Source organism: Oryctolagus cuniculus, chromosome 8 (genome assembly GCF_964237555.1).
Source record: "Oryctolagus cuniculus chromosome 8, mOryCun1.1, whole genome shotgun sequence".
In the NCBI taxonomy this organism is placed as follows: Eukaryota; Metazoa; Chordata; class Mammalia; order Lagomorpha; family Leporidae; genus Oryctolagus; species Oryctolagus cuniculus.
This window is the reverse complement of record NC_091439.1, coordinates 22,613,951-22,634,489: the sequence shown is the minus strand read 5'-3', so window position 1 is coordinate 22,634,489 and position 20,539 is coordinate 22,613,951. Positions and strand designations below refer to the sequence as shown.

Sequence of the window (20,539 nt, the reverse complement as noted above, 5' to 3'; positions counted from 1 at the left end):
TTTCAAACAATCCAGAGAAAATAGGCAGAAAGGTGGTTGGAATAAATAAATTAAAAAAAAAGTAAATTAAACTGCAACTGGAGTATTAAGCAAAATTAAAGCTCAAAAACATAAAAGTCAAATTCCTTTTAAAATTGATTTTAAAAAAATCCAGGGTTGTAGCCCAGAACATGTGTGAAATCCTTAACAAAATTCAGATCCCCAGTTCTACCTCAGATCTCAATTATAATCCACATGGAATCTAAACAAGCTGTTTAAAAAGTCCCAGAAGGGCTAAGATTATGATGCTCATTTTACTTGTTTTTAGTATTTACTTATTATTCCAGAGGGAAGGAGGGTGAGAAGAAGAGAAAGAGAGAGACTGCGTTTTCATAAAGTCACTCCCCAAATGCCTGTGATGGTTGGGGTTAGGCCCCACGAAAGCTGGAGGCAAGAGGATAAGCCAGGACTCCTAGGGCAGCAGCGACTCAGTCACTTGAGCTCTCACCAGGGGTCTGCCTTAGAAGAAAGCTGGAGTCTGAACCTGGAAGCAGGGATCAAACTCAGGCACTCCAAGGTCACTATGCCAAATGTCCCAATGCTCATCTTATTTATTTACAATATCTATTTATCTTCATCTACTTGAAAAGCAGAGTGACATAAAGGGAGAGAGGGAGAGAAGGGGAGAAGGGGAGAGGGGGAGAGGGGAAGCAGGAGGAGAAGGGGGAGGGGGGAAAGGGGAGGGGAGAGAGAGATGCAGGAAAGGCAGAGGTAGAGGCAGAGGGAGAAGGAGAGGGGGAGAGGGGGAGAGGGGGAGAGGGAGAGAGGGAGAGAGGGAGAGAGGGAGAGAGGGAGAGAATATGATCTATCCACAACAGCCAGAGCTGACTCAGGGTGAAGCTAAGAGCCTAGAACTCCATCTAGGTATCCCACTTGAGTGGCAGAGGCTGACACACTTGAACTCTTTTCTACTGCCTCGCAGAAAGCTTTAGCATGAAGCTTGATCAGAAGCGTTGTAACTGGTATACAAATTGGCATTGTTGGATCCTGAAGCATCCTTTTAACTAGCTACATCAAAATAGTGACCCACTTATGTTCATTTAAAAGCCATTGCCTGGAGGGTAGGTATTGCCAGATGGCAAACTGAGGAACTTGGCAACACCTCATAACCCATAGAACTATAAAACTAGACAATGTTGTTAAAAATCATTTCAGTTTTCTGGTAATCAGCCAAGAACTTGAGAAATGTTTAGAAAAACTGCTACATATGGGTTTAAAACATGGGGGACCATGGTGTTCTTAGCTGGTGCTACCTCTCTGCATTTCTCCATCAACATCTACCACAGTGGAAAGCAGCAACTTCTCTATCCAAGGGAGCTGATTGGATTTTGAGGTGCAGAGGGGAAATGTCCCACTCGCATTCTCTTCCAGAAACATCAGTGTCTTTGGTAGCAAACAAATGCTAATGACAAATCTCACAGCTAGCCTCAGAGTGCAGTCCTCACTGAGTTCCAGAGCAAGGCAATAGGCAGAAGTGAACAGGGACACCTTGGAAATGATAGAGCCATGGAGGGCCTTGGTAAGCTTCCACGTTTCTGGCTGACCTGGAAGACCTAATAGGGTGTGACAGAAACAAAGGAAAGCAGAGACTTGAAATTCCACAACTGTGACTGCACTCCCAAACCCACAAGCAGAGCACAACAGCACTGATGGAAGTCTTACTGGATTCAATTTGTGACCACCACCTCTGTCCACACTGACTCCCTGTGAGCAACAGTGACACAGGTTGATCCCAGAAGACAAAGCTAAGCTACTGTGTCAGCACATAATTGAAAAGATAAGACTAAAACAAACAAAGAAGTTGCTGTATAGTTCTGAACAGCAGAAGATAGCAGAATAAATTTCTCTGCGGTCTTCTCCCAATGTATTCGACCATGATGCATATTTATTTTCTTCTGGACCAGACACTATGTTTAACGCTTGGATACAGTGGAGAATGTATGGATAAGGTTAGGATTAAAGAGTTTATATTCTAAAGCTAGTGTGGCTTTGCAATGCCTCAGGATTTGGTCAGATCACTCTGCTTTTGCACATAGTCCAATCATTTTTTTTAGTTTTTTTTTATTTTTTTTTTTTTTTTTTTTATTTGACAGGTAGAGTTATAGACAGTGAGAGGGAGAGACTGAGAGAAAGGTCTTCCTTCCATTGGTTCACTCCCCAAATGGCCGCTACTGCTGGAGCTGAGCCTATCCAAAGCCAGGAGCCAGGTGCCTCTTCCTGGTCTCCCATGCGGGTGCAGGGCCCAAGCACTTGGGCCATCTTCCACTGCCCTCCCGGGCCACAGCAGAGAGCTGGACTGGAAGAGGAGCAGCCAGGACCAGAACCCGGTGCCCATAAGGGATGCCAGCGCCACAGGCTAAGGATTAACCAAGTGAGCCACGGCGCCAGCCCCCATACCAACTTATTTTAAGTGATAGCATTTTGTTTCATTTGATGCAAAGAAAATAATATTAAAATATAACTAGGAGACTAATGTTCTAATAGAGGCTCTACTATTTTCTGAGTACTCTCTGGCAAAACACTCTGCAGCTCAGCTTCATTATTTAAAAGGTGAAAATTTTAGAGCAACTTCTTTAGTTCAAATTCTATGAAAATTTTAAGGACATTAATATAAAAAATTGTATGAAACCTATCTAGGCTTACCTAATTGAATAAAATCCTTCCATAATCAGTGTAGAGTTTGTAAACATATATACTTTTATGAAGGGCCATTTAAAGATTTTCTTAAATTGGCAAAATATTATATTTGGAATCTTATAAAAGTGTTGGCAGCACATTTTCTCATTGGAGTTAAACTTTGTGTGTGTGTATATATTCATACACATAACACTACATAAATTATAATTAGCTAGATTTTATTGTACCTGGAAGAGCAGAATGGCTATATTATGACCTTATATTAATTTAAAAAATCTTAGATTTACAGTGTGACAGAGTTCTAATCAACTTACCTGTTTGGATTCATTTAATCATCAAGATGTTTCTAAGCAGTGAAAACTGCTATCAAGTCTGTCTTACAGATGAGAAAATTGAGGCATCAAGATGCTGACTAGCTTACTTAAGCACTGGGATCCAGTAAGAGATGAATTTACAATCCTAATCTCTTATCTACTCTGGTATGTTGCTGCAGCTGATTAACCTATAATCTGAGGTAACACAAAGCACCCAGAGAAGGGAAAGAAGGCAGTTATTAAAGAACAGTACATGTCTTATTTAAAAAGAAAACACATGTACATGTATACACACATACAGACAAACCCTTATACTCTCATGTAACCCTCACATGTACATAAAACTAAAGTTTAACTTTAAAGATCTAAAATTTCAGCAGCAAAACAGCAGGGTTATTACCAGAGAAGTGGTGATATAGAAGACGGGAACATTTGTGGTTTTGAATGATATCTGGTACCTTCATTTAGTTAACAATCCAAAAACAAACCCATATAAATGTTATGCCATGAGCAGTTGTGTTGCATACAAAGCATAGATTCTGAACAACACTATGCAATACCAAAGTTCATGGTTAAATAGTACATCACTATAACAGATGCATACTTTATTTACTTGTCTGAAAGATTCTTCCAAATTTAAGGGTCCACTCTTCCTTCTACCTGAAGTAACCGGCTAACTAACCTTCCAGACAACTTGCTAGCTCAGTCACATGAGTTCTATGGTGCACCTGGCATCTCATGGCACAGGCTCCTGCTCTCTTCATCAGTCACCTGTGTGCCATCCACAGTGACATTTGTATTATTTTCTCTGTATCTGAAGAATTTCTTTCTCAGACTCTGAATTTTTCACATTAGTGCTGAGATATTACTTTTGAAAGAATTTTTTATACCAACCAAATGTGTTTTATATGGCTGAGATGTTCATGTCAGGCCTGTAAGACATCCTCACACATTTATCAAAAAGTTATGATAGAACTCACTGAACAATGAAAATGCCAAGAGACATGAAATGGAGTAAAATAGAGGACTGCAGAAATCTCTCATTAGTGGAAAAACATACAGGCATAGCATGAGCGCAGGCAAGCATCAACGTCTCCATTGGAAGACTGCAGCAGTTAAAAGAAAATTGGGAACAAATGGTGTGCCAGGTAAGAAGCAGCCCTCTCTAGTTCACCACTAGACATTCCTGTCTGGAACCTGGGAACCTATCCCACGCTTCCTGGTGTAATTCTGAGCTAGCCTTTGTAGCAAAAAGACAGTTTAATTTAACTTTTTAATTAACATGTGCCCTTGCTGATGGACATTGTGAATGAGGCACATTTTCCTTCCCATTATAGCTTGGATTTTAGATTTAATTACTACAGAAATGAATCAAGAAACATGACTTGGGGCATAGCATTTTAAATGTCAGCAGAGCAACGATTTTAATACCTTATTTTAAAGTACCAGTGTTATCCCATCTTTATGATGAGTGATGTGAAAATAATTTTTGGAAGGAGGTTGCTGGCTGCTGACCCAGAGACCCTGTAAGCCATGGGAAGCCCACCTATTAGTGATAATTAGAAGGGCTTCGTTTGTGTCATGACTTAGTTCTATATTGTGCATACTTATCCCTACTTATTTGTCAAATGAATATGCTCTTCAGGCATGACATATGAAGTGTTCAGAGCCTTTGAACTCCAGCTAATGATAAACACTCTCCATGCACAGGATCAAGTGTGTTCACGTCACATTTTCTTTTATGTCCTAAAATGGGTGGGTTGGGGGGACACTTAAAACTATTTGCTCCCTCGTGTCATCCATTATAAGCTATAGAGTTATAATGGAGTTGCTAAAGGTTCACTCCTCTAGTAAAATATGAAATTTGGGGAAAAAAAGGAAAAAACTCAAAAAGTGACCTTAAATTAAGAGCAAGCTTGAGGGCAGATGGGATACCTTCTCATACAGTCCAGGGCCCGGATAAAGAAGTCCTTGTGTAACTGGTGCTCATCCCTCAGGATCGTGCACTGTTCCAGGGTCACTGACATCGACGTCCTGTCTTTGGCACTTTTACAACAGGTGAAACGAATACCGTTTAGCTTGCGACAAATCTGTAACATACATACCAAGAAGTTTATTGTTTATGTGCAGATTACCATCAAGTGCTGACCCCCTCTAAACACACCAAATAGCTGTATGACTTAAAGTGAACTCATGGAAGTCAATTGGCTCAACCTGCTCTACGAAATGCAAAGGCATCATTTATGAATTTGTTTCGTTGATTTTTATATATGAGGTGTGGAACTGTTGAGGCCATATGAGACGTGGAAGAGCCAGCAGAGGATGCAATGGCACTGAGAGGATGCTCGATTTGCAGTGGATGCTGATGATAATCAAAGCTCAGGAGTAACACTTTCATTTTGAAGGGAGAAAATCCTACAGCCCCTGGATAGGACACTTGATTTGAATCCTAACTAGTTATATCCTCTTGTTTTATATCTAATAAATCTTTGCTCATTTTGGTTTCAGGTATAAGAATATATGTATGCATATATATATATTCTATATAGAGAGAGTTAGAGAGGTATATACGTATACATATACATGCATACATACATACATATATATATATATATATATATATATAATCTTTGAGAGTCAAGGAGAGAGAGAAAGAGAGAACATGAACTCCTATTACTGGTTCACTCTGCAAATGCTCATGAGAGCTGTGATAAGTCTGGACCCCAAATCGGGAACCCAGAACCTAATCCAAGTATTCCATGTGGGTGGCAGAGTCAGAACTATTTGAGCCATCCCCTGCTGCCTTCCAGGCTGTGCATCAGCCGGAAGCTGGAATTGGAAGCAGAGCTGGGGCTTTTTGTTTCATATATAAGCTTATTTTTTTCAATTTTAAAATGTAACAATTTTTAACATTTATCATATTCATTTCATATATAGACATTATACACACACACATACCATTTTTTCTTATAAACACGGATATTAATATCCCAAAGTGAGGGATTCATGACAATCAGCATGATATCGGGAAGGAAGGGCACATTTCATATACATGGCATGATTCACTGAAGCAACATTTATAACTATAAGCCAAATCATATGCCATCTGCACAATTTTTATACTCAAGCACCCTGATATGGGATTTGGGCATCTTCACCAGTTGCTTATCCACCAGGCCAAACCCATGTCCCCAAAGTTATGAGATTTTAAGCATGCACATGGCACCTCACTATAGATATGAACCATTCATCAATACCAACACAGAGAATGTAAAAAATAATCACCAAGATAGATAAGGAGACTGAGATTTAGGTAGGTCAAGTACCTTTCATACCAGAGCAGAACTAGGATGCAAATATATCTCTAGCCGCGTCTAATGAGCAATTCTTTTTAACTTTTGTGATGTTCTATTTCTATCTATAAATCTTTTTGCTACTCTAATTTAAGGGATTACAATCTCTGAGCAGCAATGCTCTCCTCTCTCAATACTTTACGGTTAATAGATGAATCACTCCAATCCTTTCTCTTCTATACTACAGTAGGGTTTTGCTATGAGATATCAGTAATCAACCTCAGCATCAATAATGCATTTAAAATAAATCTAATATGCATTCAACATAATTCTACTGTGATAAAATAAAGGCCTACTTTGTCATCAAGAAGTCTTTAAAAGTTCCCTGCATTAAAGAGAATATATAATAACACAGCTTATGAAGAATTTTTACCCTATTTTAACTGTGATTTTGATACTTAAACTGGGATTTACTCATCTTTATTTTATTTAGAACTTCTGTGATTTCTGTTTCCAATATAAGTGATGAGAGAAATGTCAGAGCATGATTTGAAATGCAATATTTTTTCATCTAAAAACTGTAATTCTTACAAATAATTCATATTCCAGTTTTTTAAAAATCTTGACTATATACATTGTATTAATGTAGATATTAATGACTTTATGATTTTTAAAAAAATTAATATTCTTAACAACATATTGTTTATTATATATATATCAATACCACTTAGGATATTTAGTGTTCTAAATTTAAAGTCAAGTAGAGATGGAGGCAATTCCATTATTGCAGATGCTGGGTTGTGATTTCTGATTTCTAAAACTTCTGAACTGTATGAGCTTGATTTAATACAATCTAATAATATTGGTTTTTTAAATGCTCAACTTTATTATTTAAATTCAATGAACATAAAGCCAAATAGCTTTATATTTTTCATTTAAATTTTAAAACATTTAGAAAATCACTGTTTAATTAAATAGATTTAAAGAAGGCAGGGAGATGAAACAGAGAAATGAAAGTTTTGGGACTTGTCAAAAGCAATTTCTGTATTTTTTACTTTAAGGTCTCCTTTTTTTCAAGGTTTTATTTATTTGAGAGCCAGAGTTACAGACAGTGATAGGGAGAGACTGAGAGAAAGGTCTTCCATCTGCTAGTTCACTCCCCAAATGGCTGCAATGGCCAGAGCTGGGCTGATCTGAAGCCAGGAGCCAGCAGGCTCTTCTGGGACTGCACAGGGACACAGGGTCCCAAGCACTTGGGTCATCTTTTACTGCTTTCCTAGGCATAGCAGAGAGCCAGATTGGAAGAGGAGCAGCGAGGGCTAGAACAGGCACCCATATGGGACGCCAATGATTCAGGTGGAGGATTAAACTACTGTGCCACAGCCCAATCCCTTAAGGTCTATTTTGTACCAACAGAATTTGAAACCAAGCTATTAGCATACTGTGATACTATTATTCATTCAGTCAATGGTATGTTATAAGCTGTATTTGGTTAAGTGCATGCATTTCACAAAGTATATATTAGAAATGCATAGGATTTTTGAGAAAACTTTTAATATACTTAGATGGAAAAACTGCAGCAATGAAAAGATTGTATGCATTGTGATTGCACGTGTATATATCCTTAATTTATCTATTTACATATCTTCCAAATAGGTATATTATGATGTTTCTATGATTCTGAGATGTCAGATGGTCTTGGAAAATGCTCAAGGTACCTTTATACTATTAGCAAAAGAGAAAAATATAACATGATCTATCACTGCAGAAACGATGAGAATTAACAATCACCTTAGTCTTTAAGGATACAAAGAGCAGTCACAATGGAGGAAAGAACTATTAAACACAACGTTCATGTAATGCAGTATGGCCCTAAATGGGGCAAGTGTGAATGAATTGCCTTAAAGCCGTATTTCCTATCGTTCCTTTGATGTTCTTCCCTAGGATTCCAAAACTGCATGAAAAGAAATTAATTAAAGCAGCATTCCTCTACCTTCGTCTCGGGAAATTATTTTATATATCTCATAGCAAATTATCCAATCATCTTTTCCAGAAGAAGACAAATAATATGGGATTATGATTAAGCACTGGCAATATGGAAAAAGCTCTTATCTGTTTTAAATACAATTGATAGAGAATGAATAGAGTGCATTAGAAGCTACGTTAACTTGAACTCAAATTATAAGAGTTACACTGTAGAAACTACAAATATGGCACTCATCACAAAGATTTCCATTGTGTGCCTTGCCTGATGAAAGACTTTTCTAATAAAAAGATTTTGGGGTGTGAATATTTCATAAAACTCATAAATTTCATATGAGCTTTGACTCAATGGTTGCCATATAGGAACTCAAAAAATATAGGCATGAATCTCTCACTAACTCTTACAGAAGCCTGGGATGGAAAAGGAGACAGATCTTCCACCCTTAGGGTGCCAATAAATGAGAAAGAACCTTACAAAATATACCTCATTACCCCCAAGAACAGTCAGTAATAAATTCTATGCCAATATCTAAATTAACCAACACATTTACAAGCTCATTAACTGAACGATATGTCCAGGAGGCTTACTGAAGCTGTGAGCCAGAGATCTGATAGCTACATTCATTGAAACTACATGTCTCTGGAGCGGCAGTTCAAAATTCTGGTTAACATGGGCAACTGAGATTGCAACTGAAACCCTAGGAAAATACAAAGCCCTCATTTTAATTCAAAGTGACAAATACATCCTGGGCTTATAAGAACAGTCAGTGAGTAGGATTCTTTCTTGTTAGGTACATCTCACTTCAAGTTATGTTCGGGTCTATCAATGCAACATTCAACAAGAATGAAAATGCATAATGATCTGAATAGCAAAAGACAACATCAGGTAACCTAAAGTCCAGAGATTGCACCCGGTATAGCAGAAAATCTTTGATGCTTGCTGGTCATAATGTGATAGGGAACAAGATTTGGCATGGAAATGCTTACCGTTGCAGCCAACCACATGATTTCCACATTCTTTCTTTTTTTGGCTTGTATATTTTGATGAAGATTATCTAGTAATCCTTTAACATCATGCTGTTCTTGAAATTGTGAAATGTCTGAAGGAATACAAAAGGAAAGAAGGAAAAAAAGAAAGGTTTAATATTAAGCTGTCCATGAAGTTTTCTTTAATATATTTGAAAACGGAACTTTAAAAACAGAAAATGTCATTTGGAGCAGAGAGCACCTGAGAATAATCATGCTTTTTAATCCCTTCAGCTTTATTCTTTACTTGGAAAAATGCTTCAGTTTCACCCATTCTCTAACCTTTGTGACCATGGTAATATACATAGTAATACAATATTATTTTAATTAGAAGGAAATTATTTTTGATGAAAAGGATGGCAATTGTCTTAATCAAGACATAAGCCACAGATGCTATGAAATACAACCTTTGTTTGTCATACAGCGAAATTTCTATACAGCAAAGCTCCTCAGCTTCTGCAGAGAGACAGAGAAGTCTTCCATTCATTGGTTCACACCTAGATGGCCGCAACGGCTAGAGCTACACTGATCTGAAACCAGGAGCCAGGAGCTTCTTCCATGTTTCTCATGTGGGTGCAGTGGCCCAAGGACCTGGACCATCTTTCACTGTTTTCTCAGGCAATAGCAGAGAGCTAGAGGGGAAGAGGAGCAGCCAGGACTCGAACCAGAGCCCATATGGGATGCCCAGGCACTGCAGGCAATGGCTTCACCCACTTTGACACAGCACTGGCCCCAGAAACAGGTCATTTTTATGTTCTTTAAATTGTCAGGCCAATACTTTTATTTCTATAATGATCAAACTTGCTTTATTCAGAGCACATCTCCTTAAAACCCAATACTGGGGTTGCTGCCAATATTTTCAACCTAATAAAAATCCTGCAACCACAGAAATTCAGGTCTGGGCCAGGGAAGGAGAATCATTAGTCATGACTAACTCATTAATAGGTGAAGGTTCAACATATAATTATACAATTTGATGTATCCACTGAAAAATATGGCATACACACAGAACATGAATGGTTTTAGGCTGAGAATCCCTTTCCTCAAATACAAATACAAGCAATAGGTCTTGTTTTATTTCTCACTCCTAAATTTTTTTTTTTAAGATTTACTTTTGTATTTGAAAGAGTTACAGAAAGGCAGAGGCAGAGGCAGAGAGAGAGAGAGAGAGAGAGAGGTCTTCCATCCACTGGTTCACTCCCCAGATGGCTGCAACAGCCGGAGCTGTGCTGATCCAAAGTCAGGAGCCAGGAGCTACTTCCAGGTCTCCCACAAGGATGCAAGGGCCCAAGGCTCAGGCCATCTTCTAAAGCTTTCCCAGGCCATAACAGAGAGCTGGATCAGAAGTGGAGCAGCCAAATTCAGAGCATGGATTTTATCAGAGGAGGAGAGAGGAAACTGCCTGACAACAGGCTGTGATTGGTTAGGGCATAGACCGCCCTTGACCTGATTGGCTGCCTTGGCTATTTAAGCTGCTGTACCAACTGAAATAAACAAGTCTGCAGACTGCTCCCCTCTGGCCTGCTTTCACCTGGATCCTGAGGTCTGTGTGGTGACTCCACGCCTCTTGCCCCCACCATGTTCCTTCTCTCAGGACGAATCCAGAGCAACAGGTAACAAAAGGGACTTTCATTCCAAATAAATATGGATATATTCCAAAACATTTGAGGCTATGGACAGCGCCGTGGCTCACTTGGCTAATCCTCTGCCTGCAGCGCCGGCACCCCGGGGTTGTAGTCCCGGTTGGGGTGCCAGATTCTGTCCTGGTTGCTTCTATTCCAGTTCAGCTCTCTGCTGTGGCCTGGGAGGGCAGCAGAGGATGGCCCAAGTGCTTGGGTCCTTGCACCCACATAGGATACCGGGAGGAAGCACCTGGCTCCTGGCTTCGGATTGGCACAGCGCCGGCCATAGAGACCATTAGGGGAGTGAACCAATGGAAGGAAGACCTTTCTCTCTGTCTCTCTCTCTGTCTATAACTCTACCTGTCAAATAAAAAAAATTTTTTTAAATAAAAAAAACATTTGAGGCTAGACAGTGGGAGTGGATTCTCAAGTATTTGTTATTTATAATTTGTTCTTTTTTGTTTGAAACTTTTGTAATTCTCTTCAAAAAAAAAAAAAAAGCACTGATTGAAGATGCTGAGAAAGTGATTTCTAATGTCAGTTATACCCCTGCTATGAAATGTGGTCTTGGGTGAGTTGCTTAGCCCTTTGTCCATATTTCCTCAATATAACCCTATCAAGCTTCATTGATTTGTAGTGGAAAACAATTAATAAAAGCCTTAGCAGAAGAGCCAATATTATCAAATACTGTGCCAATTCTGAAAAGACAGAGGGTATATTAATAGTTCTTATAACAGAGTTCACATTTCGCTAATAGCTAGTGATCCTGAGCATCTTTTCATATGTCTGTTGGCTATCTATATTCCATCCTTTAAAAAACACCTGTTAAATCCTTAGCCCATTTCTTAATTGGATTTCTTATTTTGTTGCTGTTGAGTTTCATTAGCTCCTTATATATCTTAAATATGAATTCTTTATCAGATGTACAATTTGCAAATATTTTCTCCCATTTTTTTTCAGTTGTCTCTCTGTTGAGTGTTTCCTTTGCTATGCAGTTGGCTATTATCTAAAAATTAAAAAGAAAATGCTGGTGAGGATGTGGGAGGAAAGGTACCCTAATAGACAACTGGTGGGAATGTAAACGAGAACCACCATTTTGGAAGACAGTATGGTGATTCCTTAGAAATCTGAAAATAAATCTACCATGTGGACCAGCCATTTCACTCCTGGGAATTTATGCAGAGGAAATGAAATCAACATATGAAAAAAGTTATCTTCATCCCCATGTATACAGTAGCTCAATTAACAATAGCTAAGATATGGAATCAATCCAGATGTTGATCAACTGATGACTGGATAACGAAATTGTAGTATATTTACATGAAGGAATACTACTCAGCTATAAAAAGGAATGCAATCCTGTCTTTCACAACAAAATGGATGCACATGGATATCATTATGCTTAAGGAAATAAGCTATTCCCAAAAAAACAAATGTGTTTTCCCTGAATTGTGGTAACTAAATATATTGTACAAAAAATGCAATGTACATAGGGAAAAAAAGTCCTCATAATCTCAGATGGGAGGGAGCCTACTTTCTAAGGCAACAGGCACAACTTAACCAAAGTGGCAAACACTTAGATCACACACATGCATGTCCACACACACACACACACACCACAATCACAAAATAAAGGCCTGTGATCCCATCGTTCCTTGAAGGAACACACTAGTTAAGTTGAAATTCCTCTATTTTCTCTTATTTTTTTTTCTTTTCCAAGAAGTCTTTGCTTATGCCAATATCTTACAGTTTCCCAAATGTTCTGTAGTAATTTGATGGTATACGGTCATAGATTTGGGTCCTTGAGCCATTTTGAGTAGATTTTTGTGTAAAGTGTAAGGTAGGAGTCTAGGTTCATTCTTATATATGTGGAGATTCAGTTTTTCCAATACCATTTGTTGAAGAAACTATCCTTTCTCCAGGTATTGATTGTACCTCCTTTTATCAAAGATATTTTCTATTTGTTTTGTCAAATGGGTTTTCTTAATACAAGAGTCCTGACTGTGACACTGACCTAAATTAAAAATAGGTTGCTGACAAGTAAACAGGAATGAGATCATGACCTCTCAGTTGATTGAATAGTAATACTGATGGTGTCAAGTCAGTAGCTTCATTCTCTCATGACCCTATGACTTGATGCTGCCAGAGTATTCCACTATGAAATAGAAATTAGAAGAGCAGACACAAAATTTACATGGGACTGGTCACATCCCAGTTCTTAAAATGGATGTAGTCCCTAACTTTTGAAATCAAGACTAGTTCAGGGATAGGTATCATCTAGGCTAGTCAGAACATAGCTCTGACTTCAGCAATTGTTTTCAGGGAATAAAAGTGACATTCACTGCTGTGGTCCAATAAAGCTTATGGAGAGGGATGCAAAGCACTCTTTTCCCCTCTTGTTGTGCATGGGGCTAGTTCCTGATAGCCATCTTAACAAGAAGGGACCATATTCAGGATAAAGTCATTATGTCAAGAGCATCAAAATGATAAAATAGTGGAAAAAGTATATTTTTAAAAACAAATTAATTTTATTTACTTGAAGGACAGAGAGACAGAGAGATTTAAACAGAGATACAGAGAGATCTTCCATATGCTGGTTCACCCTCTAAATGCCTACAAAAGTCAGGACTGGACTAGACATAAGATGGGAGCCAGAAATTCAATGCAGGTCTCCCATGTGGGTGGCAGGCACTCAACTATTTGAGCCATCACCTGCTGCCTCTTACGGTGTGCATTAGTAGGACTCTGGAATGGAAATGGAGCCAGGACTCTTACCTGGATGCTGTAATATAAAATATAAGTGTCACAAGTTGTAGCCTAATAACTATGCCAAACACTTGCCCTTGACAAGTATCTTTTTATACTGCAGAATAACTAAACCAACCCTCTCTTTAGCTTACTTCCCTTGCTGGAATTTTCAGTTAATTAATAAATTTTCTTTATTGTTCAATCCAGTTTACTTGGCATTTTATCACTTAGAACTCAAAGAATTTTATTGTATAAATGGCTATGTTTTCATGCTTAATATGGAACAGCCATGTTGCAAATGTGGACTGTTGATTTTCAGTGAGCACAAGAGAGAATTAATGGAGATCAGTGAATCAATTATGCCTACAATGATAGTGTAAAAATAGGGCGCACATTCTTCAACACTCCTTCTACTATGAGGTGGAGTCTGTATTATTAATTTGACTCTCGTGGGCTTTTGGTTGTCATGAATAACAGAGAATAGCAGAAGTGATGCTTTGTGACCACTTAGACAAGGTCATCAATGAGTATACAGGTTCTGTCTGATGATTACATTGAAACTTAGCTGTCTGCATTCCATCTTTTGATAGTATCCCTCTAGAAACCCAGATAATGTGCAGAAAGAAGCCCAAGCTACATGGAGCATTCTGTGTAAAGGCTCAGCATATACTTTGAGGCAAGTTAGCAGGAGCACCAGAATGAGAATGCAGAAAGCTCCAGATGACCACAGCTTCCAGTCACTCAAGTGACCTTCAGTCCTTCTGCATTCTATCTGAGGTCACAGATGGCACAGGGAAGAAAGAAACCATCCCCCTCTCTGAGTATCTAACCCACAGAATCTGTTAAGATAAATAAAATGATTCTGACTTTATTTCCTTTGCTTATTTTATTATTTGAAAGGCAGAGAGACAGAAAAGAGTGAGAGACCCCATTTGCTGGTTCATTCTCCAAATGCCTGCAAATACCAGGCCTGGGCCGTTCAAACTCAGGTCCTATGATATGGGATGCAGCTTCTGAAGCAGCTTCTTAATCACTACACAAAATGTCCACCCCCTTGTATATCAGTAAATTTAGTAGTGTTTGTTACCTAAAAATAAGTAAGGAGAACAATTACAAAAACAATGTAGAAGGTGTGTACTTCTAAACATGAAAAAGTTTCCACATAAAGAACAATGCTTTTATGGTCCATTCTGGTTAGTACTGAACAAAGGCAGATGATCACTTTCATTTTCCCCAAGCCAGCTGCATTTTCCCCTAACAGTGGGAGTAGCAAGGAAAGGCCCACTGAGAGCACACTTTACCTGCAAAAGTATAAAGAATAGGGTAAGATTGGAAGGGTAAGAATGGATTACTCAAAGCTGATTCAGATCCAAAAGGCAGCTTTTGAGGTGATTCCAGTGACTTAACTCCTCACCCTGTGAAAAAGCAAGCAATTTCCATGGCAAGAGGATTCCAAGATGGTTGAATAGGGAAAAGACATGTTGGTTTTGTCTAGGGGAAGACAAAAAAGAAAAGCAGAGGAACTGCATTCCCAGAGTTGAGTTGTAGAATAGTTTGGCAGTGAAAATTCTACATCAACAAGATATCCACTGAAGGAGCAGACACTCCATGAAGCCACTGAGGCATAGTTCAAAGATAAATGTCAGGGGCTAGTGTAGTGGTAGAGTGGGTTAAACTACTGCCTGTGGTGCCAGCATCCCTTATGGGTGCCTGCTCTAATCCTGGCTGCTCCAATTCATATCCAGCTCTCTGCTAATGTACCTGGGAAAACAGTGAAGGATAGCTTAATTGCTTGGGCCCCTACTCTCCCATGGGAGACCTTGCAAAATTTCCAGGCTCCTGGCTTTAAACAGGCCCAGATCTGGCTGTTGAAACCATTTGGGGATGGAACCCACGGATAGAAGATCTCCCACTTTGTCTCTCCCTCTGTCTGTAAATCTTTCAAATAAATAAATACATAAATAAACAAATAAATATTTTTTAAAAGATAAAAGCCATCAGAAGAAAAAATCAACAGTTGTTTCCACAAATGCTTAAAAATTAACATAGAAATATAAGAAGCAAGAACAAGGAAGACAATATGACTCCCCAAAATGAACACAACTTGATTTCAATATTAGAATGTAAAGATGATGATATAAATGAAATGCTAGAAAATCAATTCGAAAGAATGATCATAACATTACTCAAAAACACACAGAAACAAATTTTTGAGATAAAGGAATCCACAAATAATATGGATTGAAATTTTTGCTAGGATAGAGATAATGAAGAAAAATCAAATTAAGATATTAGAAATGAATAATTCAGTATGTAAAATAGAAAATACAATGGAAAGCTTCGAAAAAAGACTTGGTGAGTCAGAAGAAATAACATCCAAGATAGAGACAAATCCTTGGAAATAGCTCAGACAAAAGAAGAGATTAGAAAAAAACTATCAGACAACCAAAGATGTAGTAGGAGTTTCTGAAGGCATGGAAAAAGAGAATGAATTAGAAGGCCTACTCATTGAAATAATAGGAGAAACTTTCCCTAATTAGGAAAAAGAAAGGAACATTCAAGTAGAGGAAGAGTATAGAACTCCTGCTTAAAATGACCAGAAAAATTCTTTACTATGATACAATATAGTCAAATTTTCAACAGTACAACAAAAAGAAAAAATATTCTAAAATGTTCACAAGGGAGACATCAGATTACCTTCAGAGGATCCTCAAGTAGATGAACAGTTGATTTCTCTTCAGAAACCCTAGAGGATAGGAGAAAATGGAAAAACAGAGTCCAAGCCCTAAAAGAAAATGTCAACCCAGAATACTGTATTCTGTAAAGCACTTTCATTCATAAATGAAGTTGAAATAAAGGCCTTCCAAAACAAACAGAAACTGCCCAGCCTTGTTCAGTCTTACAAATGATGCTTAAGGATGTGATACACACAGAAAAAGAGAATGACAGTCATCATTATGAAAGAATGTGAAGGCAGAAAATTTTCTAGTAAAATTACAAAGGAAATTCAAAGAAAAAAATAGGAATATTTATGGAAAAATGTTAGGACCAAATCATTACTTATGAATAATAACCTTGAATGTAAATGGCACAATTCTCCAATTAAAAATATAGAGTGGCCGAATCAATTAAAAACCAAGACCCAGGTATCTATTGCCTATAAGAAACACCCCTCATCAACAAAGATGCACGCACATTGAAAATGAAAGGAAGAAAAAGGTATGTCATGCTCACAAAAAAAGCAAAATGAGCAGATGTAATCATCCTAATATTAGACAAAATAGATTTCAAGAGAAAACTGTTAAAAGAGATAAAGAAGGGCATTATGTAATGATTAAGGGATCAATTAAACAGGAAGATGTGATAATCATAAATGCATTTGCACCCAAGGCCAGGGCACCTGGCTATTTAAAACAATAGATCTAAAGTAATGCATAGATTTCAATACAATAAAAATTGGGGACTTCAACAACTCACTTTCATCAATGAACAGATCAACAGAAAACATACCATGTACCTTTTCTGACCACAATGGAATGAAGCTGGGAATTAATAACTTAAAAAAACACTAGAAAATATGCAAACACCTTGAACTGAATAACATATTCTTGAATGAACAGTGGATCATAGATGAAATTAAAAGGGAAATGAAAACATTCCTGGAATCAAATGAAGATGGCAATACAACATAAAAAACTTTATGGGATATAGCAAAAGCAGTGTCTTTTTTTTTTTTTTTTTTTTGACAGGCAGAGTGGACAATGAGAGAGACAGAGAGAAAGGTCTTCCTTTTCTGTTGGTTCACCCTCCAATAGCCTCCATGGCTGGTGCGCTGCGGCCAGTGCACCACGCTGATCTGATGACAGGAGCCAGGTACTTATCCTGGTCTCCCATGGGGTGCAGGGCCCAAGTACTTGGCCATCCTCCACTGCACTCCCTGGCCACAGCAGAGAGCTGGTCTGGAAGAGGGGCAACCGGGACAGAATCTGGCTCCCCAACCGGGACTAGAACCTGGTGTGCCAGTGCTGCAAGGCGAAGGATTAGCCTAGTGAGCCACGGCGCCGGCTAGCATCAGTCTTAAGAGGGAAGTTTCTACCAATTAGTTCCTACATCAAGAAATTGGAAAGACATCAAATAGAGCTATCATTGTAGCTCAGGGACCTAGAAAAGCAACAAGAAGCAAAACACAAAATTTGTATGAGGAATTTAAAAAAAAAAAAAAAAAACAAAGCCAGAGGAATCACAACACCAAACTTCAAGCCCTACCATAGTGCAGCTATTATTAAAATAGCCTGGTAATGACACAAAATCAGTAGACAAATGAAACTGTATATAAACCCCAGAAATTAATCCACATATCTACAACCAACTATTCTTTGACAAATGAGCTAAAATCTATCCCTGGAGAAATGACTGTATCTTCAAATACTTGTGCTGGTAAAATTGGATATTTACATGCAGAAGTATGAAAAAAGACCCCTGCCTTACCCCTTATACAAAAATCAATTAAAAATGGGCCAAGGATCTAAATCTACAAACAGTATCAAATTACTAGAGGAAAACATCAGAGAAATTGTGGCAGATATTGGCATAGGCAAATACTTCTTGGAAAGTCCCCCAAATCAAAGGCAATCAAAACAAAAACATACAAATTGATTACATCAAACTAAGAAGCTTCTGCACTGAAATGGAAACACTCAACAAAGTGAAGAGGCAACCAACAGAATGGGAGAAAATACTTGCAAACTACGCAACTGATAAAGAATTGATGTCCAAAATATTTAAAGAGCTCAAGCAGGTCAACAAGAAAACAAACAATCCAGTTAAAAATGGGCAAAGGACTTGAACAGGCAATTATCAAAGGATGAAATAGAAATGGCCAACAGACACAAGAAAAAATGTGCAGGTTCACTAGCCATCAGGGAAATGCAAATCAAAACCACAATGAGGTTTCACCTCACCCAAGTTAGTATGGTTCTCATACAGAAATCAACAAACAATAAATGCTGGCAAAGATGTGGGGGGAAAGTACACTACTGCACTGTTGGTGGGAATATAAACCAATAAAGCCTTCATGGAAGACAATATTGAGATTCTTCAAAGATCTTAAAGTAGATTTACCATATAGCCCAGCCATCCTATCCCTGGGAATTTACCCAAATTAAATCAAAACAGTATATGAAGGAGTTATTTATACTCCAATGTATATGGCGGCTCAATTCTCAATAGATAAGTTATGGAACCAACCCAGATATCCATCAACTGAAGACTGGCTCAAGAAAATGTAGTATATATACATTATGGTGTACTACTCTTCCATAAAAATGAATGAAGTCCTGTTTTTTACAACTAAATTGATGCCAGGAGAAACTATTATGCTTAGTGAAATCAGTCAGTATCAAAAAGAAAATTGTCATATATTTTCTCTGGTGGAAGTTAATATATAATACAAAAATGTATAGGAATGAAATGGTCACTTTGGATATAATTGTCATTTTTATCCCTTGTTTATACTCCTGTAGAAAGATGGTCTCGCTACTATTTACTTGTTGAATATTGTGACTAGTACTGACTTAAGCCTGTGAATATAGAGTGGATTAAAATTATGTCTTTTTAAAAACTTGTGAAGAGAGGAGAGGGAGGGGGGAAGTGTGATTTTCTTATTAAAACTACCTATGGAATGTATATAATCTGCTCTATTTATATTAATTAAAAAATTTAGAAAAGAAAAACAAAAGAGTCGAGCCTGGCTGCCCAGCCCTTGAAATACACCAAGGTCAAAGAGCAGCCTAACAAAAAGGTGCAGATACTTAACAAAGTCCTCCAAAAATAAGGGCCTCACCTTTCCTATGCCTTTATGTTTTCTGATAACAAAGAAGGAGTTGATTTCCATCTACTACAGTCCTAGCCAATGAAAATGGGAGATGGCTGAGAACACTGGACCTCTTTCCAATAGTCATGGTCTCTGGCTTTCCTACTTGGCAACTAGAGGCAAGTAAGACTGAGAATGTCAGTATTTCTTTGTACATAGAACAAAATAAATGACTCCTGAAGTAATGGAAAAGGCAGAAATGAAGTGAAATAGAAGAGTACCATGGAAATAAGGGTGAATTATAAGGCTCCAAAATAAAATGCAAAGAAGTAATAAGGCTACAAAGCCATGCATTTGGCTCCTGTGCTGACTTGAAGTAGCCTCTAGTTTGATAACTTAGATATTTACATATTTACAGTTTATAAATGGCAATAAAACTGCATTTCCCAATAACTTAATCTTTGAGTCTTAAATTTCTCCCCTTATCTTACTTTCAAGGAGAGGTCTATTTAATCAGGAGATTTCTCATCAGAATTGGGTGAATGAAGAAATAGAGGAAGAAGGAAAGTTGGGCTAGAACAAGAGGCATCACATTGTGGTTTGAGGAAGAGGAGAATGGTAAGGAAAAAGTGAATTCTTAAGAGAATGATGTACTAAATAGCTGAGTCAATTAGAGCTGGGAAAGAACACTAAGAAATGTATAATAATAAGTTGTTAGTCATCTCTTCTGGGATGCTTAATTAAAGGTTGGAACTGATTTTTAGTCAACTTAGTTTCTTGGCCTTTTCAGTGTATATATTATGATGAAACTTAGTCATAAGACTCCCCTATATTAATTTAAGTCAAATTCAGTATTTATTTCCAAAAGGAATGATGAATTCTAACATTTTTGCCATCCACCTTACTTCTCATTGTGGGAACAAGGAACTTAATGGCGATGATTTCAAAGCTCACTATAGGATTATTTGAAAAGGAAAAATGCATTTAAGAAAGAGTATCAGGGAATTAGTGATTGCATAAAAATTCATAGAATATTGATTTGAAAGATTATACACAGGAGGAAAA

At 37.8% G+C, this 20,539-nt stretch overlaps 1 protein-coding gene across 40 annotated transcripts in view; it reads right to left on the bottom strand.

Annotated features, from left to right (window-relative positions):
• INPP4B (inositol polyphosphate-4-phosphatase type II B) overlaps window positions 1-20,539 on the bottom strand; it is a 906,112-nt gene that overhangs the window by 52,410 nt on the left and 833,163 nt on the right. For all 40 annotated transcript variants that reach the window (XM_070047524.1, XM_070047495.1, XM_070047496.1 and 37 more), the window contains 2 exons: window positions 9,254-9,366; window positions 4,926-5,080 (listed from right to left, as the gene is read on the bottom strand). In XM_070047524.1, coding sequence (XP_069903625.1) covers window positions 4,926-5,080; window positions 9,254-9,366 — 268 coding nt within the window. The remainder of the gene's footprint in view (window positions 1-4,925; window positions 5,081-9,253; window positions 9,367-20,539) is intronic.